At 43.1% G+C, this 26,070-nt stretch overlaps 1 protein-coding gene across 1 annotated transcript in view; it reads right to left on the bottom strand.

Moving 5' to 3' along the window:
• Positions 1 to 1,532: 1,532 nt before the first annotated feature.
• PASD1 (PAS domain containing repressor 1) overlaps positions 1,533 to 26,070 on the bottom strand; it is a 58,638-nt gene continuing 34,100 nt past the window's right edge. The window contains exons 5-11 of the mRNA XM_070289631.1: positions 19,462 to 19,588; positions 16,285 to 16,913; positions 9,127 to 9,309; positions 8,639 to 8,830; positions 7,694 to 8,298; positions 6,195 to 6,462; positions 1,533 to 2,160 (exon numbers count right to left, since the gene is read on the bottom strand). Of these exons, the coding sequence (XP_070145732.1) occupies positions 2,038 to 2,160; positions 6,195 to 6,462; positions 7,694 to 8,298; positions 8,639 to 8,830; positions 9,127 to 9,309; positions 16,285 to 16,913; positions 19,462 to 19,588 (2,127 nt within the window). The 3' untranslated portion in view covers positions 1,533 to 2,037. The remainder of the gene's footprint in view (positions 2,161 to 6,194; positions 6,463 to 7,693; positions 8,299 to 8,638; positions 8,831 to 9,126; positions 9,310 to 16,284; positions 16,914 to 19,461; positions 19,589 to 26,070) is intronic.

A 26,070-nucleotide genomic window follows, 5' to 3' on the forward strand; every position in this document is an offset into this window, starting at 1 on the left:
AACCAGCTGGCACATGAGCACTGGTTCTGGGCTTTAGCCTCATGCTCTCCACTTTCCCCATCCTAAGATGGGGTGACACTGCAGCTACTGCTGTGGGGATCCTTGGAAAAAAGTAGGCCCTTATGACCCTCTGGCCACCTGGCTTGGGGGTTGAGCTTGGAGCTGAGCTGTTGATCAAGGTAGACTCTGAGAGAACCACAGACTACCTCAGCTCAGGATCCTTGTCTGAAATCCAGAGGGTGGTGAAGCCAGAGTCATCCTGGTCAGATGGGACAAATCCTGGCCCAGAAACACCCTCAACATCAAATTCAAATAATAACACCAACTGGATGCCTCTGGTCAAGTCAGCTTTTGTAGTGCCCCTCTTGAAGGCTCTACAATGCCGTTAAGCATCATCTAGCTAAAAGGCACTGTCTCTTTATCCCTCTTTTTTTTTCTGATGGATAAACAGAGACCCAGAGGGCTTCAGTGACTTGTACAGCAGAATGAGGCCCCAGCTGCATTATCTTGGGAAGTGTGCAGCTCTAGGACCTGCCTGACCACCTCTCTTTTCTGTGTAAAGGGGAAAATACTATACTCCAGGAGTTGGTGATGGACAGGGATGCCGGGCGTGCTGCAGTCCATGGGGTCACAGAGTCGGACACAACTGAGCAACTGAATTGAACTGAACTATAGTTGGGGAGGGTGGTTGTTTCAACGGATTTTTATTTCTCACAGATCTAGAGGCTGTCAAGGAGATCAAGATCAAAGTGACAGCAATGTAGGTTTTATTCTGAGACCTCTTCGATTGGCTTGTAGATAGCCACCATCTTGTTGTGAGCTGATGTGAGTGCCTCTTTGTGCACAACACATGAGAGGGAGCAAGCCCTTTGTGTCTCTTCTTCTAGGTGCACTAATTTCACTATGAGGACCCCAGCCTTATGACCTCATCTATAGCTAATCACCTCCCAAAGGCCCCACCTCCAAATACCATCCCATTAGTGACAGACTTTTAACATATGAGTCAAAGTGGGGCAGGTATTTAGTCCATAGCACCATGGTAGCGATCTGGCTGCCTGGCAAATGTCAAGCTTCTCCTGTGGGTCTGTGGCCTCACTGCCCCTTTAACTTACCACTGGGGATAGGAGCTTCCTTTGCCTTATTCCAGCAATGGCTCAATACTTTAAGACTGACATTCACAGTACATGATGACTTTAGGTTGGGTTATCCAAGTACCCCCAACCCCCTCTTCCCCTCCCCAGTGCACACTTTCCTTGGTGCTTGACTGAGAGCAAATCACTCTTCCTCCAGGGAGAACACTTGCCCGAAAGAAGAGAAGGAACCTGGGTGCAGAGCAGATGGGCACTGTGCCCTTGAGCAACCTAGCTCACCTCTGATGGGATATACCGGGCACAGCCACAGTCTACAAAGAGAGAGTAGCACCAGGCCAACTGTGTCAGGCCTCGGCTATCCAGAGGGCTTGGGCACATGGCCACTTGGGAAGGCAGGTGCCATTTCTAGGTTCCCAAAGTCAATTTTAAGTTCACAGAGAGTTGTAGTCAAAGATAGTTTTTATTAAGCAGCAGAACTGTGATGATTTTAGCACAATTTGTTGACCTATTTCAGCTTCCCACAGTTGGATTGCTATTTCCTGTGAGTGTCCCCAGCACAACTGTGGAGGAGGTGCAGGCCTTGATGGTTGAAGCCAAGGCCTCGAAATTCTCACAGCTTGAGATGTAACAGCTGCTTACTAGATTGCAAACTGTGCTGGAAAATATTTCTTGGCAGAAAAAGGGTATTCTAAGCCAAGCAGACTGCAGCCTGCCTGCAAATGGTAGAATAGTTAAGTGCAACACTGGGCAGCAAAATTTCCAAGACACAGGTTTTGAAGGACTAACAATGAGAATAGAATGTATTAGGAAAGAAAAGTCTTCACCCCCCACCCCCCACCCCCCAGTCCAGGGAACCTTGGGGTCCCCTGGCCATGCAGGCTTCATTGGCCTGTCTTCCCCCACCCCTTCTCTCAAGGCCTGAGAGAAAAGTAGAGCTAATGCGGCTCTACGGATTCAAGTGGGACTGCTGTGATGACATACAGGAGTTTAGCTGGTTCGGCCCATTATTCCCAGAGGCTTGGACAGTCTGCAGTCCTGAAGAATGCTGGACTTGTTCAGTGGGTGCCACCTGCTGAGAGAAAGGGGACAAGATGGAGTCCTTTGCTAAAGTTCCTGGGCCCATTTTGCAGTGGTTTGAGGATCCCTTTGGTCTGAGCCAGTAAGCTGCTGAGAAGGATGTCTTTGGAAAACACAAGCCTGCAAGGTGCCGGTAGAAGTTGGAGCTGGGGAAATGGGATTCCCCCCAGCTTCCCTCTCCCAACAGCATAGTAGCTTAAAGAGCAGCAGAAGTAGGCCTGGGCTCTCCAAAAACTTGTCTGAATGCCTAAGGCTACTGGATTCCCTGTCTGGCTTCCCCCAACCCAGCTCCCAACAAGCCAGGGCCAGCCAAGGCATTAGAAGGTCTCTTCGGCCTCTCCCTGCCTCTACCTTTAGGTCTCACCATTCTACACAGACTAGATGACTTCCACGCAGGGCCTCACTGGCAGCTACCTGGCTCACTCAATGTGACATGGAGAGGTAACAACCCATTCTGGCCTGCGGACAGGGGAGGAGGGACAGACACACTGATGGTGTCACCAAGAGTAGACTGTGGGGCACTTTGTGCAGGAGAAAGAGCTAACCTCTTGGGCTGGTTTTTGAAGGTGATAGATTTTAATGAGTTGAACTCAAGGGGGTGGAGGACAAGACTGGGGAAACAGAAGGGGCAGGGCTGGGCTATGGGCAGAGGCTGGAGGTGTTGGAGGACCTAGGGAGAGCAAGGCTCCAGAGCGTGGAGAAGAGGAGCCAGGGCAGGGTGTGGGAGCCCCTGCAGTCTTGTGGACAGGGAGCATCTGACATGGTCCTGCCCTTGGCTGCTCCCCTGTTTCTTCTCCCACCTGTGTCACATCCCCAGGTCCTCTTTTCTCCACTAACTGGGCATCTGCCTCTCAGGGTAAGTGCTTGAGAACATGCATGAGGGTCTCAGCAGAGTCTGGCTTCGTAAATGAACCACAGCATCTACTGACCATCTGATGGCATCATGAAGGCTGTCCCTCTAATGGGCCACCTTTCTGGAGGGCTGGTGGCCCAGCTGGTCAAGGGGTGTTTGTGAAATGAATCATACCATTTAAAATACTCAAACTCCTTCATTCTTCCTTAGTTTACTGGATTTTTGTTGTGGTTAGTTTTTTTTTTTTCTTAAGGGCTTAAGCTGTACACATGGACATCACCAGATGGTCAACACCGAAATCAGATTGATTATATTCTTTGCAGTCAAAGATGGAGAAGCTCTATACAGTCAGCAAAAACAAGACCGGGAGCTGACTGTGGCACAGATCATGAACTTCTTATTAACAAATTCAGACTCAAATTTAAAGAAGTAGGGAAAACCACTAGACCATTCAGGTATGACCTAAATCAAATCCTTTATGATTATACAGTGGAAGTGAGAAATAGATTTAAAGGCCTAGATCTGATAGATAGAGTGCTTGATGAACTATGGACGAAGGTTCGTGACATTGTAGAGGAGACAGGGATCAAGACCATCTCCATGGAAAAGAAATGCAAAAAAGCAAAATGGCTATCTGAGGAGGCCTTACAAATAGCTGTGAAAAGAAGAGAAGCGAAAAGCAAAGGAGAAAAGGAAAGATATAAGCATCTGAATGCAGAGCTCCAAAGAATAGCAAGGAGAGATAAGAAAGCCTTCCTCGGTGATCAGTGCAAAGAAATAGAGGAAAATGATAGAATGGGAAAGACTAGAGATCTCTTCAAGAAAATTAGAGATACCAAGGGAACATTTCATGCAAAGATGGGCTCGATAAAGGACAGAAATGGTATGGACCTAGCAGAAGCAGAAGATATTAAGAAGAGGTGGCAAGAATACACAGAAGAACTGTACAAAAAAGAGCTTCATGACCCAGATAATCACGAAGGTGTGATCACTCACACTCACGTAGAGCCAGACATCCTGGAATGTGAAGTCAAGTGGGTCTCAGAAAGCATCACTACGAACAAAGCTAGTGGAGGTGATGGCATTCCAGTTGAGCTATTTCAAATCCTGGAAGATGATGCTGTGAAAGTGCTGCACTCAATATGCCAGCAAATTTGGAAAACTCAGCAGTGGCCACACGACTGGAAAAGGTCAGTTTTCATTTCAATTCCAAAGAAAGGTAATTCCAAAGAATGCTCAAACCACCACACAATTGCACTCATCTCAAATGCTAGTAAAGTAATGCTCAAAATTGTCCAAGGCAAGCTTCAGCAATACATGAACCGTGAACTTCCAGATGTACAAGCTGGTTTTAGAAAAGGCAGAGGAACCAGAGATCAAATTGCCAACATCTGCTGGATCATCAAAAAAGCAAGAGAGTTCCAGAAAAACGTCTATTTCTGCTTTATTGACTATGCCAAAGCCTTTGACTGTGTGGATCACAATAAACTGTGGAAAATTCTGAAAGAGATGGGAATACCAGACCACCTGACCTGTCTCTTGAGAAACCTATATGCAAGTCAGGAAGCAACAGTTAGAACTGGACATGGAACAACAGACTGGTTCCAAATAGGAAAAGGAGTACATCAAGGCTGTATATTGTCACCTTGCTTATTTAACTTCTATGCAGAGTACATGATGAAAAATGCTTGGCTGGAAGAAGCACAAGCTGGAATCAAGATAGCCGGGAGAAATATCAATAACCTCAGATATTCAGATGACACCACCCTTATGGCAGAAAGTGAAGCAGAACTAAAAAGCCTCTTGATGAAAGTGAAAGAGGAGAGTGAAAAAAGTTGGCTTAAAGCTCAACATTCAGAAAACGAAGATCATGGCATCTGGTCCCATCACTTCATGGCAAATGGATGGGGAAACAGTGTCAGACTTTATTTTTTTTTGGGGGGGGGGCTCCAAAATCACTGCAGATGGTGATTGCAGCCATGAAATTAAGACGCTTACTCCTTGGAAGAAAAGTTATGACCAACCTAGATAGCATATTCAAAAGCAGAGACATCATTTTGCCAACAAAGGTCCATTAGTCAAAGCTATGGTTTTTCCAGTGGTCATGTATGGATTTGAGAGTTGGACTGTTAAGAAAGCTGAGCACCGAAGAATTGTTGCTTTTGAACTGTGGTGTTGGAGAAGACTTTTGAGAGTCCCTTGGACTGCAAGGAGGTCCAACCAGTCCATTCTAAAGGTGATCATTCCCAGGTGTTCATTGGAAGGATTGATGCTGAAGCTGAAACTCCAGTACTTTGGCCACCTCATGTGAAGAGCTGACTCATTGGAAAAGAGTCTGATGCTGGGAGGGATTGGGGGTAGGAGGAGAAGGGGACGACAGAGGATGAGATGGCTGGATGGCATCACCAACTCAATGGACGTGAGTCTGAGTGAACTCTGGGAGTTGGTGATGGACAGGGAGGCCTGGCGTGCTGTGATTCATGGGGTCGCAAAGAGTCAGACATGACTGAGCAACTGAACTGAACTGAACTGAAGCTCTTTTAAGATTTCTAAAGCCAGAACCCAAACATTCTTTGTAAGTGGCATTAGTCAGATTGAGAGTTTGTGGTCCCCAAGGGGACTGCTGGGAGTTTATCTGGGAGCCAAACCTGCTATGTGACTGTGGTCTCAACCAGCTCCCATCACTGCCCCAGCAACAAGGCCACAGTAGATGGTCCCCAAGGTGTGGTTTGCCCTGCTAAATACAGGGCACTCCATGGTTGGATGCCAAGTACTTATCAGAAGGACTCCTGGTTTATTTTCAATACAAGGAAACACACCCACACCAGGCCTTGGATTTTGTAGCAGAACTAAGGATATAGAAGTTCAGAAAGGTCTCCCATCTAGGGCATTGAGTTCAGCATATGGCAAGACTCACTATGCCCAGGGAACACATTTATGAGAAGTTTCCAAGTAGGACTGCATTTAATATCTATGAGAACAGCTCACTTTTTCTTGGAAGCCTAGAGAGTCTTTTGTTCAGCCGTGACTGCTACCCCCATGTGGGTACCTGTCCTCAAATTTTCTTGTGCTTTAAAGTATGGATTTCACACACAGAGCCTATGCAGAAAGGGTGTAGTGCTGTGCAGAACCTCCAACCTGGGTAGGGGTCAGAGAAGAAGGGAGTGCTATACCTGAGTACAAGTGGCTTGGCCCACGGTGGCCTGCTCATTGGGAACCCAATTACTCATTTGGACTGCTTGGTAGACATGACTCTGCGTGTCTTGCGGCCGTTGCCAGAGGCGGATGTAGTCCTGTGGAGTCTCCAGGGTAACAAGCTGTGGGTTGTGGGTTATGGTAGTAGTCTGAGGGAGGCTGGCAGAATAAATGGCATGGGACCCTGGGCCGTGGGTCATAGAGAAAAGATTCATGCGGGGCTGATGGTGGTTTTCAGGAAAAAATCTGTAATAGAAGAAACATGTTACAGAGACATGGGTCTAGCAATGAGGCCCAAGAGACATAGTCTTGCTCATTAAGAGGTGCTCAAAGAAACTTTGGTTTGGGTAGTCAAATCAGGAGTCACTTGCTTGGACTCTCACTTTGGCCTGAATAAGACTCAATTCTCCAAAGTAAAGCAAATGGAAACACTGGGAAATTTAGTCATTTGTATCAAGTGGTATTGTTGCTATTATTTGGACGGTCCTGCTTCTTTCAAGATGGTGATCTCTGTGTAAGTCACTTCACCGACTCCAAAGTCAGGGACTTGCCCTTCATCACCAAAGGAGCCCAAGACCCAGAGAGGCTGCAAGTCTGCTTTCTCCTCTAAGCCCAGGGCTCCCTCTATCACCCTAAACTTGAGGGTTGTGTGATAAACAGAGATTTCTGAGCATCATCCCAGACTCTGAATATGCACTTTCAATAACCTCCTCAGGTTGATTCTGATAATTAGGCCAGTGGGAAACATGGCATTAACCCATCCCACATGTCAGGGTCACTGTTCCTAAAGGAAGACCCAGAAGGACCTCAGGAGAGCTTTAGGTGACCCACTCAGAGACTGGCATTCATCCAAAAATAAATATTGTGTGCCAAGACTGTGCTTCCACCACCTTTCATTGCTAAGCAGAACCTTCTTTTTCTGGTATTGAGACCAAAGATTTTATCCCTGAGCAGAAACTGTTCCTGTCCTCATACTGCCTCCCAGGACTTTGTCTTTCTGTGTTCTTGGCTCTTTAGGTATCCAATGCCATATGGATTGTCAGCGCCATGGAGACCCCTTCACCTGTTCTACTGTGACCACAGGATCCCAGGAAAATGGACGCAGGGAGGTAGGAGCCAGGAGTTACTCAGCTGGGGACGCTCAAGACTTCCTGATAGACACCCTGTACTGTGAGACTGGGCTTGGCTAGAAGTCAAGCAATTTCAAGATTGGCATGCTACTTCCCTAGCTTGGAGACTTCCTGATCTAGCCTTCTTATTTTCATGGAGATACCTCTGTTCCATCAAGGCATGCTTGGCTATGGATCATGCCAGCAGAGGCAGCGAGGCCACAGAGGAGGATGAATTAGAACATGTTGCTTGGGATAGGGGACTTTGGGTGCCCATGGGCATGTCGCCCATGGTTTCAGGCGTGATGTCCAGCCACCATAGGAAAGCAGTGACCTCAGTCGTTATGACCATCTCGCAGCCTCCTTACCTGAATCTACCATTTTCTGGGCCATTGAAATTTTCAGCACGATAGTACCCAGAGGCATTGAAGTTCTCAGCACGGTAGTATCCAGGGGCATTGAGGCTTTCAGCACGATAGTAGCCAGAGGCACTGAGGTTTTCAGCACGATAATATCCAGGGGCATTGACACTTTCAGCACGATAGTAGCCAGAGGCATTGAGGTTTCCAGCACGATAATAGCCAGAAGGCTGCTGTTCAGCCACCATTTGGATAGGAATAAACATGGGTGGTGGTGGTGGTGGTGGTGGTGGTGGTGGCGGTCGTAGAGGTAGGGGTAGGGGTAGGGATAGGGGCATGAAGCCTTCGTTGTAGCGCAACATAGAGAAGCTAGGTTGGTTTGGCATGAATACATGCATTACTTGGTTCTCCCCGGTGGTATTATACTGTTGTGGCTGCTCGGGCAGCAGCAGTAGCTGCTGCTGCTGCTGCTGCTGCTGCTGCTGCTGCTGCTGCTGCTGCTGTTGTTGCTGCTCCTCCTGCTGCTGTTGCTGTTGCAGCTGCTGCTGTTGCTGTTGCAGCTGCTGCTGTTGTTGTTGCAGCTGCTGCTGCTTCACCTCCTCCTGATTGGGCACCTGCATCCACAGGAAAGAGAGAAGAGCAACTCAGTGTCTGCCAGAGCCTCATACATGGAACAAACTCTCCATCCTCTGCGGCAGAAGACAACAGGAACACTTCCTCTCTGGGTGCCCTGGTGGTCTGGTGACTCTCTGCTCCCAGCTGTGTGGTCCAGAACCCATGCACGCGCATGTGTGCATGTGCACCCAGGTACAGCTGGCCTGGACATTTTATCTCAGGCGAACGAACTGTACCCAACCGGGAAACCACCACTCCCACCAGAGAAACAGGGGAGCCCATGCTTTCATGAGAATGAACTCTGCTTTTGACTACAGCGATGAAAGTGGCCTGCTGTACCTGGGAAGAGGTATCAAAAGTCTGCTGAAGCTCCTCGGAGATCTGGGCAGAATGTGGTAAACATGAACCACCAACAGATGATGCCTCCGAAATATCAGAGAAGGGACTCTTCATTGCCTCAAAGCGTGGTTTCTTGGGCACTGGCTCCAGCAAATCAGGACTGTGAACATGGCCTGTGATGGATGGCAGTGCCTGTAAGGACACAGTATCACAAAGGTCTTACTCAGGGGCCATAGCTTTCCTTACGGCAGAAGACATGCTGGTCATAGAGCAAGACTGCACAGAAAGCCTTGGCCCATCTCAGCTCCTGCAACTAAAAGAAAAGGAGCAAAGCCCTAAGTCCCTGCAAAAGATCATTCCAGATGTGCCATGCTTCCCTGGAGGTAGTTTCCCTCACTACTAGCAGGCCCTATCGCCTAACCCCTTGAAGGCTGTCCAGGTCCCTTACTCATCTCCCTTTTGCCACTGGCATAGAACTGGTCTCTGACCTGTGACTTGGAGTCGTTCCTGTCTTGGAGCTGCTCCTTCAAAGTTTCCAGGGAACTCTTCTGGTTTTTTATTTCGGTTTGCAGTATCTGTGTCTTCTCGTTCAGCTGCTCCTGGAATTTCTTCATCATTTCCTCTTCCTGTCTCTTGATGTATGATGTGATATCCAGTGACAGCTGTAGTGGCTGTGGGGAGACATCACTATGGTTTATATATGGGGCCACCAGCTTCTCCAAATTCTACCACATTGTTTCATTCCCAAGCTTTGGCATAACTGAGAATGTGAACAACAACACCCCAACCCTGACTTCATTCACTTCTAGAAAGTGTGAAGAAATGTTAGGGAATCCAGAAATCCTATAATCAGAAAAGATTATGGGAAATGTTTAGTCTAATTTTTCCCCAAACATTGACTCGGAGACATGAAATAACCTTCCCACAGTCCTTAGTGAAAGAGTTAGAGTGTAGCAGGTCAGATCACAAATGAGACATGTGGAAACATCCATCAAAGCTCCTGCTAGTGATGCAGAAAGAAGACGGAGGCTCAATTCGCATTCCTTTCATGCAGGCATTCATCTAAGCACCATCAGAATCCACAGATATGACTTTCACACAACTATGGTGTCCACACACAACTGTGTGGAACACTCTCCCCTTAGCCCTGGAAATCTAATTTTAACTTGAGTATCAGCCTCAGATCTGCTGCTAAACAAATGTATGTGTGTGCTTAGTCACTCAGTTGTGTCTGACTCTTTGTGACCCCATGGACTGGAGCCCGCCAGGCTCTTCTGCCCATGGGGATTCTCCAGGCAAGAATACTGGAGTGGGTTGCCATGCCCTCCTCCAAAGGATCTTTCCAACCCAGGGATCAAACCCAGGTCTCCCACATTGCAGGCAGATTCTTTACTTCCTGAGCCACCAGGGAAACCCAAGAATACTGGAGTGGGCAGCCTATCCCTTCTTCAGGGGCTTTCCCCAACCTAGGAATCGAACCTACATTACAGGCGGATTCTTTACCAACTGAACTACCAGGGAAGCCCAAACAAATGTATAGGTTAATAAAATTAGAAACTGTGTTTCAGGACAAACTAATGCTTTGCATTGGCAGGAAAGGGATGAGGCAAGTCACACTTGAAAGGGAAGCTGGGAAAAGAGCTTTGTGCAGACCATACACAATTAGGTGGCCAGGGAACTTAAAACACTGCTGCCAGGAGGCATGTTCTAAAGCACAGATTTGATTGGGGAAGTGACATGCTCAGATCAGTGTTGTAGAACATGCCTTTGGGGAGCAGTGTGGAAGATGAACTGACAGGACAAAGTCAGTCTGGAGCCAGAAAAAAACCTAGTGAAGAGGCAATAGAGTTAATTTAAGATAGAGATAACTGGGACCTGAAACAGATCAGAGACAGGAGACAGACAGGAAGAGTCAGGGGAGTGCCCAAGATGGAAGAGTAGGAAGACCCTGAGCTCATCTGCTCCCGTGGGAGCACCAAAATTCTATCTACCAAGCAACTATTGATGAGAAAGATCTGAAGACCAGCACAAAAGATCTTCTACAACTACAGATCTTCTCTACAGAGAAGGAACCATGAAGAGGTGGGTAGCAAGAGTGGAGTTGAACGATAGTTCAGTCACATACCCTAGGGTAGATGACCCACAGACATGAGGACAATTACAATTGCAGAGGTTCTCCTGGGGTGTGAGAGGTCTGAGCCCCACATCAGACTTGCCAGGCTGAGGGTCCTGCCCAGGAAGCTGAGTTCCCAGATCATTTGGCTTTGAAGGCCAGTGGGACTTACTTTCAGGAGAGCCAAGGGGCATAGGAAATAGAGATTTCACTCTTATAGGATGCACACAAAGTCTCACATGTTCCTGGACCCAGGGCAGAAGCAGTAACTGGATAAGAGGCTGGGTCAGACCCACCTGCTGATTGTGGACAGCCTCCCAAGAGGCAGAAGGCAACTGTGGCTCCCCCCAGGGACATAGACACTGACAGTAGCCATTTTTGGAGTTCATTCTCCTATGTGGACACTGGTGTTGGCAAGGGCCATTGTGGGATCCTCTCTCAAGCTTATTAGCCCTGGGACCCAGCCCTGCCCTGGCCCAACAGTCTACAGGTGCCAGTTCGGAGATGCCTCTGGCCAAGCAAATAGCCATACAAGGATACAGGCCCACCCACCAACAGGTTGGCTGCCTCGGGACCACCTGAGGTTTCAGCTACCTCTGGACCTGACCCAATCCACCAGCAGGCTCAGGACATGGACTTTCCCACCAGTGAACTGCCACCACTCCTGGGACCTCCTGGGTCCCTACCCTACTCACTAGCTGGGCAACATCAGCTCTGGGACCCTGAGGGCTCTGCAGCCAGAAATATCAGGTCCCAGCTCCATTCACAAGGAGCTGGCACTGTCCCTTAACACCCTGGACCCCAGGCCAATCCACTGGCAGGAAGATACCAGCTCCAGGACCACAGTAGCCCTACAGATGGCCCTGTCAGGATCTCGTCGAAAGACATCACCAAAAAACTACTAGAATTTATAAATGAATTTGGTAAAGTTGGGGATACATTAATATATGAAAATCTGTTGCATTTGTATACATTATCAACAAACTATCAGAAAGATAAATCAGTAAAATAATCCCATTTATAATTACATCAAAAACAATAAAATCCTTAGGAATAAACCTACCTAAGGAGTTTAAAGACCTGTACTCTGAAAACTGTAAGACACTGGTGAAATAAACTAAAGATGACATGAACAGATGGAAAGTTATACTGTACTCATAGATAGAAATAATGTCAAAATGACCATACTACTCGAGGCAATGTACAGATTCAAAGGAATCCCTATCAAAATACCAATGGAATTTTTCACAGAAGTAGAACAAATAATTCTAAAATTGTGTATGGAAACACAAAAGACACTGAATAGCCAAGACAATCTTGAGAAGGAAGAACAAAACTGGAGGTATGTTTGCTGACTTCAGACTATACTACAAAGCTACTGTAATCAAAACAGAATGGTACTGATGCAAAAACAGACATATAGATCAATGGAACAGAAGAGAGAACCTTGAAATGCACCCACACTTATATGGGTAATTAATTTACAACAAAGGTGGCAAGAATATACAATAGAGAGAAAACAGTCTCTTCAATAAGTGTTGTTGGGAAAACTGTACAGCTACATGCCAAGGAATCTCACAACATACATAAAAATAAATTCAAAATGGAGTAAAGAGTTAAATGTAAGCCCTGAAGCCATAAAACTTCTAGAAGAAAACATAGGCAGTATGCTCTTTGATATCAGTCTTAGTAATATTTTTTGATATGTCTCCCCAGGCAAGGGAAACAAAAGCAAAACTAAACGAATGGGACTATGTCAAACTAAAAAGCCTTTGGACAGCAAAGGAAACTATCAACAAAATTAAAAGGCTGCCCATAAAATGGGAGAATATATTTGCAAAAGAAATACTGATAAGTGGTTAATATCCAAAATACACAAAGAACTGATACAATTCAACATCAACAAACAAATAAACAGTCCCCAAATGGTCAGGGGATCGGAACAGATATTTTTTCCAAAGAAGACATACAGATTACCAAGAGGCACATGAAAAGATGGTCAACATCACTAATTATCAGGGAAACATAAATCAAACCCACAATGAGATGTTATCTCACACCTGTGAGAATGGCTATTATCAAAAAGACAACAAGAGAAAAGGGAACTCTCCTGCATTGTTGGTGGGAATGTAAATTGGTATAGTCCCTATGGGAAAACAATATGGAGATTCCTCAAAAAATGAAAAATGAAACCAGCATAAGATCCAGAAATTCCACTCCTGGGGATTTATCTGAAGAAAAGAAACACACTAATTAAAAAAGATATATGTAACCCTACGTTCACTGCAGCGCTATTTACAATAGCCAAGATATGGAAGCTATATAAATGTCCATCAAATGACAAATGAATAAAGATGGAGCATACATATCAATAACCTCAGATATGCAGATGACACCACCCTTATGGCAGAAAGTGGAGAGGAACTAAAAAGCCTCTTGATGAAAGTGAAAGAGGAGAGCGAAAAAGTTGGCTTAAAGCTCAACATTCAGAAAACGAAGATCATGGCATCCAGTCCCATCACTTCATGGGAAATAGATGGGGAAACAGTGGCAGACTTTATTTTTGGGGGCTCCAAAATCACTGCAGATGGTGACTGCAGCCATGAAATTAAAAGACGCTTACTCCTTGGAAGAAAAGTTATGACCAACCTAGATAGTATATTCAAAGGCAGAGACATAACTTTGCCGACTAAGGTCCGTCTAGTCAAGGCTATGGTATTTCCTGTGGTCATGTATAGATGTGAGAGTTGGACTATAAAGAAAGCTGAGTGCCAAAGAATTGATGCTTTTGAACTGTGGTGTTGGAGAAGACTCTTGAGAGTCCCTTGGACTGCAAAGAGATCCAACCAGTCCATTCTGAAGGAGATCAGCCCTGAGATTTCTTTTGAAGGAATGATGCTAAAGTTGAAACTCCAGTACTTTGGCCACCTCATGCGAAGAGTTGAGTCATTGGAAAAGACTCTGATGCTGGGAAGGATTGGGGGCAGGAGGAGAAGGGGACGACAGAGGATGAGATGGGTGGATGGCATCACAGACTCGATGAACGTGAGTCTGAGTGAACTCCGGGAGATGGTGATGGACAGGGAGGCCTGGCATGCTGTGATTCATGGGGTCGCAAAGAGTCGGACACGACTGAGTGACTGAACTGAACTGAACTGAACTGATACATACAATTGAGATTCCCAGGTAGCACAATGGTAAAGGACCTATGCACCAATGCAGGAGATACAAGAGATGCAGGTTCAACTCCTGGGTTGGGAAGATCTCCTGGGGAAGGAAATGGCAATCCACTACAGTATTCTTGCTTGGAAAACTCCATGAACAGAGGAGCCTTGTGGGCTACAGTCCTTGGGATCACAAAGAGTCACACACCACTGAGCAACTGAGCACAGCACAGACATATAATTGGAATATTATATGTTATATGGAATATATATGTTCAGTCATTAAAAGGAATGAATCTTTGTCATTTGCAGCATCATGGGTGGACCAATAGTGTATAATGCTAAGTTAACTTGGAAAGAGGGAGACAAACACATTGATTTCACTTAAACATGAAAAGTAAAAAGCAAAGCAAATGAACAAGTAAGACAAATCAGAATCAGAGTCATAGATACAGAGAACAAACAGGTGGTTGCCAAAGGGGGCAAGAGTGAGGTATTAGAGGAAAAGATGAAGAGATTAAGAAGTACAAACTTTCAGCTACAAATTAAATGAGTCACAGATGTGAAAAGTACCGTGTGGGGAACATAGTCAATAATTATATATCTGTATGGTGACAGATGATAACTAGACTTATTGTCGTGATCATTTAAAAATGTATAAAAATATCAGACCACTGTGTTGTATACCAGGAACTAACATAGCGTTCTAGGTCAATTACACTGCAAAAACAAACTCATAGACAAAGATCAGATTTGTGATTAGCACAGGTGAGTGGGGGTGGTGGGGAAATGGATGAAGGCAGTCAAAAGATACAAACTCCAAGTTAAAGATAAATAAGTTACAAGGATGTAACATACAACATGATAAAAATATAGCTAACACTATTGTATATTATACATGAAAGCTGTTAAGAGATTAAATCCTAAGAGTTCTCATCACAAGGAAACAATCTTTTAAAATTTCCCTTCTCCAGCTTTTCTCCGTCTTCTGGTTATACTCCAGTCTGTCAGTCCATGGCACCCAGAAACAAGCCTATTACACTATCACAGGCAGAGCCAGGCTACACACATTGCTGATTATTTTGACCATTTTAAACAAAAGGTACATTTAAAGCTTAAAAAGAAATTAACTCAAAGAAGAAGAGAAAGCTATCATCAGTGAAAGAAGAAGCACAACTTTCTAGCATGATAGGGACATAAACAAAGACAAATGTATTTCTTCAGAAATTTTCTTTTAAATAGCTCAAAGAATTTTCAGAGCAGTCTAAAAATCCCTGAAAGGCAAGCAGACCACTTCAAGTGGAGAAACTGAGGCTCAGGGATGTGCCAAGGTCACAATGCTGGGTCCAAAAAACAGTTGTTTTCTAGCCCTTGCTTCTTCTCATTAGAAGAGGATACCATCTAATGAAGAGACTCACCTAATGCTTGGTAGTTTTTGCATACAATTCCACATGCTGCTGCTGCTGCTGCTAAGTTGCTTCAGTCGTGTCTGACTGTGCGACCCCATAGACAGCAGCCCACCAGGCTCCCCCATCCCTGGGATTCTCCAGGCAAGAATACTGGAGTGGGTTGCCATGTGCTTCTCTACGTAACAGACCATAAACTCATTATCTTGGCTGCCAATCCTGGTGACAATAATCCTTTCTAATATAAAGATAACCACCCAAACCTGTGGTTATGTAGATAAATTTGGGTGTAGAACAACAACAGAGTCATGAATCCAGATGTTTTGATTTGGCCTTGAACCATACATTGGTGCTGACAGTTGAACCTGGGATATATCTAACATTCTGACAATTCACTGGGGAGATCTAGCTTGTGGTGCAGAAGTATTGGTATGGGTAGGCAGGAAAACCATCCTCCCATGGGACAGTTAGCATCTCCTCACAAATAACAAGCAGAGTGCTTAAAAACAGTGCCTTTTGTTAGTAAATTTCATATTTGACTCAAACTTTCAAGTACAGAGTGTCTTTGGATATTTCACATTAAAAGGAGAACAGTACTTCGTCTTACTTAAAGAACCTCCAATCTCCCTGTTGGCTAGGGCCCATTGGATTCTCAGCAGCATCAGAAAATCCAGTACAACAGAAATGGTGACACAATTTTAAAATAAACAAAGAGTGTGCTTTCTGCAAAGTGAAATTGAGCACAAGAGTGGACATTTGGGGCTTTTTAGAGATAGTGGTACAGATAGATATGTGGAGCAAGACTCCCAGAGCACCCGATCTCTGATATCAGCAGCCAAACTGGAGGACCAGTCTCTTGCTCCACCTGGTTCACCTGGTCTTCCTGGGTCTCTGGTACTGCTCATACTGCTGGTACTACTGGTCCCCCGGGCCCTTCTGATCCACCTGGCCCACCCTGCCTACCTGATACTCCTGCTCTTTCTGGTCCTCCTGGTCTTCTTGATCCTTCTGGTCCTCTTGGACTTCTTCCTGGCCCTCTTGGACTTCCTGCTGGCCCTCTTGGACTTCCTGCTGGCCCTCTTGGACTTCCTCCTGGTCTTCTTGGACTTCCTGCTGGCCCTCTTGGACTTCCTGCTGGCCTTCTTGGACTTCCTGCTGGCCCTCTTGGACTTCCTCCTGGTCTTCTTGGACTTCCTGCTGGCCCTCTTGGACTTCCTGCTGGCCCTCTTGGACTTTCTGCTGGCCCTCTTGGATTTCCTGCTGGCCCTCTTGGACTTCCTCCTGGTTTTCTTGGACTTCCTGCTGGCCCTTTTGGACTTCCTCCTGGCCCTCCTGGACTTCTTGCTGGCCCTCTCGGACTTCCTCCTGGCCCTCTTGGACTTCCTCCTGGTCTTCTTGGACTTCCTTCTGGTCCTCTTGGACTTCCTTCTGGTCCTCTTCATCTTCCTGGTCTTCCTGGTTCTCCTGGACATCCTCATCTGACTCTTCTCTCTCATCCATATCATCCACCTTGTGTACATGCCTCAACTCATACACATAAGTCACATGTCCCATCTCAGGTTCTGATTCAAAGCTCTGCCTTGAGTACATTTCTGAGGAAGAAAAGATTGGAATTCATGACAAAAAAGGCTAAATTACTAACATCCCAAAACAGATTACACAGATTTCTGTTTATTTCTTGTTATATATTATAGAAACAGGAAGGTACACTTTTACTCCATGTTATGGATTAGATGCACCAGGTACCAGGAGTAATTCAGGACATTATTTTAAAATCTGTTCACATTTGAAAATGAAGTAAAAGGAGGGAATGTCTCACTTTACCTCCATACACTCAAGCATAGGCAGGCACCCTACCCATTCACATTGTGTCTTTTCATTATAAAAGTTCTTTTGGCTCTGCTACTTGAATTTGGTATGTTTCAACTAATCAAATCAAATCAAACCTAGTCATAAAGCACTTCTGAAAAACTAGGTTCCCAAGCAGACAGGATCTTGGATCTGCCTGAAGTGCTCTTGGAGGTGGTGTGACATGACTTTCCTTCAGCAGCCCCCAGAACATTATTTGAATAATGCAAAATGATAGAATCATTTCAGTACAGAGTTTGGCAGTTCTCTTCATACACTCTTCCCATAGGACCCAGTAGTCCCACTCCCAAGAATTTACCCAAATGCTTTAAAAGTGTATAGGCACACAAAAAACCTCTATGCAAATGTTTTAGTAGTTCTATTTATAATCACCAAAAACTTGGAACCAATCCAGATGTTCTTCTTCAGATGAATTGGAAAAAAAAAAAAACAACAACAACAACAACCGTGGCGCATTCATAAAATGAAGTACTACTTAGCAAGAAAAAAGGAATGAACCACTGGTTCACACATTTGAATCTTATATGCATTTTGTTAACAGAGACAGGCCAAAAAGGTTAGACATTGTATGATTCCATTTACATGACATTCTGGTAAAAGGAAACCGGAGATCAATGGAGTAGAGATCAATGGTTGCCAGAGGATGAGGGACAGAGTTTGAGTTCAAAGAGGCAGAACAAAGGAATTTGGGAGGTGGCAGAGCTGTTCTGTTTGTACTGTGGTGGTAGATGTATGACCTTGCCTTTGTCAAGAACTGTACACCCCAAAGAGCAGATTTTACAGTGTGTAAACTAAATTGGTCTTACACATTTTCAAAATCACAATCATGGTTCATGGACTTTGCCCATACTCCACCAAAAACAATTGGTTAGAAAGGATTTTTCTTCTTTTTAAAAAAATTTAATTAGACGATAATTACTTAACAATATTGTGATGGCTTTTGCCATACATCAACATGAATAGGCTATACGTATACCTATGTCCCCTCCCTCTTAAATGCCCCTCCCACATCCCTCCCCATCCCACGTCTCTAGGTTGTCACAGAGCACCACAGAGACTTTGGGTTCCCTGCATCATACAGCAAATTCCCACTGGCTATCTAGTGTACATAGATGTATGTATATGTTTCAATGGTATTCTTTCAAATCATCCCACACTCTCCTTCCCCTACTGTGTCCAAATGTCCATTCTTTATGTCTGTGTCTCCTTTGCTCTGCAAATAGGATCGTCAGTACTATCTTAGATTCCATATATATGTGTTAATATATGGTACTTGTCTTTCTCTTCGAAGGATTTTTTTAAACAAAGCTTTGAGATTGACAGCAATACTGGAAGAATTTTTAACTAGAATATTTCAAAAATACAGGCATTACTTCTATATATGGGGATTCTACAAGTTATCAATGATAAGATCAGCTAATTGGAGGACATGGTTTGCATTTTGCCTCCACCGTTGTTTTGTATTATATTTTTCATAAAATTATATTAATGAAATGTCTTTACTATTTAAACTTCTGTAGTAAACATCACTGTTTTTGAGAGACTATCACTTCACTCTTTAGTAACAATTCTTCTTATAGTACAGTGTTTTTTTAAAGAGATTTCTTTGGACTGCAATTAATATACAAAAAAGGCTGCATAAGTATGAAAAGATAAGGTGCTACTCCTCCAAGGACTGAGATCTAGCACCAATCTTTAGATCAAAATTAAATGGGAGATTTATAATGTTGGTTAGTTTCAGGTGTAAAGCAACATGATTCAGCTATATATATATATATATATATATATATATATATATATATATATATTCTTTTCCCATATAGGTTATTGCAGAGTATTGAGTAGAGTCCTCTGTTCTATACAGTAGGTTCTTATTAGTTATCTTTTTTTATGAATAGTAGTGTGTATATCTCAGTCCCAATCTCACAATTTATCCCTTCCCCATCCTTCCCCTTTGGTAACCATAATTTTGCTTTCTGTGTCTGTGAGTCCATTTTTATCTAGATTCCACATATTTCAATAAAAACTTAAAAAAATAAGTTGGAGATAATAATATCATCTTTCCCAAACACTTGAACCATTGCTGAGATATTAATTTGCACTGCTCTCAAATCATCATTCACAAAAACTTACAGATGATGAAGTTACAGTTCACTTTTGTGATTTCACACCATTATAAACAGAACACTATCTTCATTTGAAAAACTAACTACTCTGTAGATCACTATTTTTCTTTTGATAGTCCCCATCCAAATGTTAAAATGTACCCACCAGGTGATGCAGGTATGCTTGGCAAGGACACTGTGTTGAAGTCATCAGACATAACAAAATTTTCATTAAAGGAGTCCATAGAATCTGATGATTCAGAAAGTTCAATCTCTATAGTATTTGCTGGTTCCTAGGAATTTCCAAAAGGGAAGGAGAAGATGACATTTCAATTTGGTGACAAAGAGATATATAAAATGACAGGAAACACAGGTAGAACACAAGCTTTGATATATTTTACATCATTTCTAACATTGTTTCAATAAATTGAATATCTAACAGAATTATCATGAAACATGTACTTGAAACAAATTGCTGGAAGGTAACAACAAGCAGAGATTATGGGTGTCATATGCTATCCAACATCAAAACGAAGAAGAGAAATATGGTATAGATGTGGTAAAAGCACAAGCATAAGAAAAATGTGTACCAATCGAAGGCTGTTGCTATACACACACACACACACATATGCACACACATACATATGTGTGTGTGCATTTCAAGGTGTTGGTTGCATGCTGGTTCAGAAAAGAGGGAAGGCTGTAAGAGAACTACCTTCCACTGATGGGGCCATTTTTCTACAGATCTTCCACATGCAGACTAGGTTTAGAGAAAGGAAAGGACAATTGGGGGCTGTTTAACCACGTCTCTCTTTTTTATACAAACTAAAGTTGAAAGTATTATTAACAAAAGTACCTTCACTATGTAGTAACAGAGAGATAGCAATGACCCTGGGGAGCTTCTAGTGCAAACTCCCCATTTGATAGTGTCAAAAACGAGCAGGTCATACAGTAAGTGAGTAGCAGAATGAGTGATATACTCCAGGGATTTCAAGCTCAGTCTAAGCTATCTGTTGTTTTAAACTATATACATTATATTCACACTTAGTGATCCACTTCCACTTACATAACAACTGGAACCTTTCTGAATAGGCTGGGGCTCACTGTTCATATGAAATTTAAGTACCTGGCTTATCAGTGAAATCTTGGAAATCTCTGCCAAAAGATTGTGTATGTGTTTGTGTGTTTGTTTTAGACTAGATTAACACATAGATGCATGCTCATTTTTTCTTAAGGAAGCTGATTGTTGGAGCACGTTCATCCAGATCAGGTCCCAGCATTTGAACTTCAGGAAACTATGCAACTTCACTGTTCAAGTACAGTGTTTTGTACTCTTCAAAATGAGCAATATGTTTCTGAGGATGTGTCAATCTTTTCATTACACTGAGAAAGATATTCGGCTGGGGAGATATTCAATAAGATATGATATGACCTCTCTTTCTCTGTCCTCTTGGTTCTGCTCTTTATCGTAGATATATAACAATTTAATCACTAGCTCCTTGTTTCCTGGGTGATTTTCAAGGGAAATATATATACTTGGATGTTAAGATGTCCATTTTTGTACGTTCATAATTTTTAGCCCATCAACAGAAATGCAGTGAGTTCAAATGATCTTAACTGATGGAACATGTACAGTAATAGTAAATGGCTTGGGAAAAAATGAAGCAAAGAAACAAAGCAAAGAATCTTTTTTGAATCTTTTTGCTTTACAATACTGTATTGGTTTTGCCATACATTGACATGAATCAGCCACGGGTGTACATGAGTTCCCAATCCTGAACCCCCTCCCACCTCCCACCCCACAGATTCATTTTCATTCCATAATTGTTTCCATGAATAATACATTAAAGGAATTAAAAGAGAAGCATGGCCTTTGAGGCTAGACATGGAGCAGGCTATCAATGCAACCTCCAAGACCTGATGCAACTGTGAACTAGAAATGAGTGTATATCTCAAGGGTGGGACTCCAGAAGTTTCTTCCCCAATTGTCAGATTTTCCCCGTAAGCTGGCTTAAAACTCAACATTCGAAAAATGAAGATCATGACATCCAGTCCCATCACTTCATGGCAAATAGATGGGGGAAACAGTGGAAACACTGACAGACTTTATTTTCTTGGGCTCCAAAATCACTGCAGATGGTGACTGCAGCCATGAAATTAAACAACATTTGCTCCTTGGAAGAAAAGCTATGATGAACCTAGACCGCATATTTAAAAGCAGAGACATTACTTTGCTGACAAAGGTCCATCTAGTCAAAGCAATGGTTTTTCTAGTGGTCATGTATGGATGTGAGAGTTGAACCATAAAGAAAGCTGAATGCTGAAGAATTGATGCTTTCAAACTGTGGTGTTGGAGAAGACTCTTGAGAGTCCCTTGGACTACAAGGAGATCAAACCAGTCCATACTAAAGGAAATCAGTCCTGAATATTCATTGGAAGGACTGATGCTGAAGCTGAAGCTCCAATCCTTTGGCTACCTGATGAGAAGGACTGACTCATTGGAAAAGACCCTGATGCTGGGAAAGATTGAAGGTGGGAGGAGAAGAGGATGACAGAGGATGAGATGGTTGGATGGCATCACCAACTCGATGGACATGAGTTTGAGCAAGCTCCAGGAGTTGGTGATGAACAGGGAAGCCTGGTGTGCTGCAATCCATGGGGTCGCAAAGAGTCAGACACGACTGAGCTACTGAACTGAACACTGTAGTTATAAAATCAATGAAAGAAACCTTCATGATTGCTCCCTGAGTCAGGTTTGTCCTGTCCTCCTCATTAATACATAGCTTGGGCAAAGTGCTTCCAAGTCTCATGTACACTACGATTCTCCTGCCCTACTCAGTCCCTGGTACAGGGTCAAAGCCAGCATCTTCTGAAAAATTGCCTGCCATCTCCAGGCACAATGGATTTGAGTGGAAAAACATTCTGAAAATGTACAAGCTCCAATTTTGCCAAAATGCCTATGTAGTGCAACACAGTTCAGGAGCAACAGATCTCTACAGATGGGTGACAGAATGTCAGTAGCTGGCAACAACTCATCTAAACTCATCATTAAAATAAAGTCATTGGGACAGAGTCAATTCATGAGAATTTGCTTTGGATTAGCATTGATGCTACTACTTAAAGCCACTGCTGTTCAAACAGTGAAGTGGTGGTTTCGTGGAGAGAACTTTGTTCTCAATACTTTGCCTTGTTCTCAATTCCTTGCCAGTTAGAAAAGTGAAGTGAAAGTCACTCAGTCATGTCCAACTCTTTGCGACCCCATGGACTATACAGTCCATGGAATTCTCCAGGCCAGAATACTGGAGTGGGTACCCTTTCCCTTCTCCAGGGGATCGTCCCAACCCAGGGATCAAACCCAGGTCTCCCATATTGTAGGCAGATTCTTTACCAACTGAGCTATCAGGGAAGCCTTTTAGTAGCTGTTCTCAACAGAACCTGCTTTATTAAATATAACATAGTCCATAGTAACAGCCAACAGATCAAGATACTATGATACCTGGCAGGGACCAGGGTATGCTTTGTGTGGTTTTCTTCACTCTTCTTTTGCTTAGGTTCAGTTGAGATCCTTGAATCTCTGGGTTTACGGGTTTTATCAAATGTGGACAAATCTCTGACCATTATTATTTCAAATATTTTTTCTTGTGCTTCCCTCTACATTTCGGAGACTACATTTACATGTACATTTGGCTACTTGAAAAGTTTCTAACAGCCAATTGATACACTTTCCTTTTTTCTTGTTCTTTTAAAACTTTTTTTCTCTTTATTTGGAGAATTTCTATTATAATGTCTTTAAATTTCCCAGTCTACAAAATCTGCAATGTTTAATCTGCCATCAGTCCCATCCAGTGTTGTTTTCATTGCTCGAATTTTATCTTGAGACTTTAACCCATCTTCCACATCTCTATTTGAAAATTTGAACATATGTAACACATATGTTAATATCCCTGTCCACTAATTCTAAAACCTGTATTGGATCTGGGTGAGTTTTTATTGATTGGGTTTTCTCTTCAATAAGAGTTACATATTATTGCTTTTTTAAATGCCTGGTAATCTTTGACTAAATGCCAAATATTGTTAATTTTATTTCTTGGGTATTGGATCATTTTGCATTCCTAGAAACACTCTTTGTTTTGGAATGTAGTTAAATTACCTAAAACAATTTGGCCCATTTGCTGTTGCTGTTGTTCAGTCAATCAGTCGTGTCCAACTCTTTGCAACCCCATGGACTGTAGTACACCAGGCTTCCCTGTCCTTCACCATCTCCCAGAGTTTACTCAAACTCATGTCCATTGAGTTGGTGACGCCATCCAACCATCTCATCCTCTGTCGTCCCCTTCTCTTCCTGCCTTCTATCTTTCCCAGAATCCAGTTCTTTTCTAATGAGTCGGCTTGCATCAGGTGGCCAAAGTATTGGCGCTTCAGCTTTAGCATCAGTCCCTCCAATGAATATTCAGGGTTGATTTCCTTTAGGATCCCTTTGGTCTTCCCTTAATGACTTGATAGAACCAGAGCAATAGTCAGCCTGGGGCTAACTTTCCCCCATAATTGAGGCAAGATCTCTCTGTGTACTCTTATGCCTCGTGTCCTGTGTATTATGAGAATTTCCAGTGTGGCAGATAGAAACAGGAAGCATTACCGACCCTGTATGAATGCTGGCACTGTTTCCTTTAATTTCTTGAGTGGTTCTCTTCCCTCACAGATCCCCATAGCAACCTTCATCCATGCAGCCCTCTCCTCTCTGGTAATCTGCAAGCAACTTTAGACAATCTAGTCTCGCCTCAGTCTCCTCAGCTCAGGAATTCTACTGGGATCCCTGTGTGTCTTCCCTCTCGGCTACATGGCCTGGAATTTCGCTAGGTAGTAAGTTATGGCAATTGCAGGGCTCATTTCATTAATTTCCCATCTCTTAAGAGTCCCTGTCTTTTGTTGCCTTCTGTCCATTATCTTGAAAACTGTTACATCGTATTTTTTGTCTTTTATTTTTGGCTGTTTTGGGCAGGAAAGTCAATCTGGTCCCTGTTGCTCCATCTTGATTGGAAACACAAGTCCCTCAATACCATAGTATATTGTCCAGTTACTGAAATGACTAAATTTGAGACTGTCCAAAGACAGACTTTAGCAATAAGTGATAACCAAAGGAAATGGAGTAGCAGGCAAGCTATCGTTATAACAAAGTCAAAAACACAAGTGATGGTAGGCCAAGACTGAATGGAAATAGCAAAATTAAATAGCAATTGTGCCATTGTGATAAGATTATAAGATTCTTAAAAAAAAAAAAAAACTTACCTTTAAATGTTAAAATTACTTAGGTTTTATAAAGTTTATAAAGTGAGAGTTCTTTTTTAATCCAACTTTCCTCAAAACACTAAGTTGAAGGACTGGATTCTTCACACATAGCACACAACAGGTCCTGGGTGAGTATTTGTTGACAGACTGATGAAGTCAGGCTGTCAGCTATGTAGATGTCAGACTGATGGCCAGAGCTATATGGATGTCTTGGCCTCTTTTCCTAACATAACTGAAATTAGCTTGTGTATAAACAGAGCATTGTTCCACTTAAATTAACTTTCTTCTACCTAATTTCCTCGCTGTTTCATACCATCTTGAACAGAAAGCTGGGTTAAGCAGAGATACCTCTTCAGAAGGGAGATGTTTTATCTACATAGAAGTAGCTTATTGAATGAGCAAGAGTTAGAAAATATAATAGAAAAACCAGCACTTCATATTGAAAATACATGTTCATAGTATTTCCATATTACAGAAGAACTTAAATACTAAAAACACCTGCTGTCTGCACAGTCTCATGAATGTGAATACTTTTAAGCAAAATCACATGGAAGGCTGAAAGCCAAACTGACAGTCTACACATCCAACCTGTCAATATTGTTCTTTAAATCCCTTTACCAGACATTTGAAGAGTGCTATAAAAATAGACTGTTTTAACATACAATACTCTTTTGTGTATTTAATATTTATGAGCACCTACTATGTGCAGCCAGTACTATTCAAGGTGTTTGGTGACATGCTGATGAACATTACTACCCCTGCTCTCATAGAAGATTCATTCTATTGCAGGAATACAGACAATATCCTGAGATGGGTTTGGCTAAAAAGTTCATTCAGGTTTTTTGTAACATCATATGGAAAAACTCAAGTAAACTTTTTGTCCAGTTCAATAAATGCAGTTCCTTTGAGTGTTATCTAATCCTTATGAGGTAGCCTGGCAGAGATTATTACCACTCCCATTTTACACATAATGAAACTGAGGCTTCCCATGGTAAAATAACATTCCCCAGGTCACATAATTAATTTGGTAAATGGCAGAATCAGGAATTGAGCTCTTATCTTCTGATACCCAAGCTGTCTTTTCTCCCTATAGTACTATCACCACCACAGTGAATCAGCCTAATAGCTATGTTATATGCACCCATGGAGTAACAAGTAAGGTGAAAGACTATTCATTGGGGAAGGCTTCCTGGGATGGTTATTTGTTGTTATATATCTGTTTTTCTTGCACTTCGATCTTATCTCCCAGGCTAGAATTTAGATTATTGAGGGCAGACCCAAGTTTCATATTTCTATTCAGGTGTATCCCTATAGGGTTCTCTAGTGGAACGTCTGGTGAATGGATAATTGGATGATACATTTAATGGCTTAAGGAAAGGATGGGGGACAATTCACATTAATTATGGATTCATTCTACCCATAATGGGCAGAGGACTCTGCCATCTCATGAGTCTACTCACATAGCCTATAGGAGCAGGCTATAGGCTAT

This window comes from Ovis canadensis, chromosome X, assembly GCF_042477335.2.
Source record: "Ovis canadensis isolate MfBH-ARS-UI-01 breed Bighorn chromosome X, ARS-UI_OviCan_v2, whole genome shotgun sequence".
Classification (NCBI taxonomy): domain Eukaryota; kingdom Metazoa; phylum Chordata; class Mammalia; order Artiodactyla; family Bovidae; genus Ovis; species Ovis canadensis.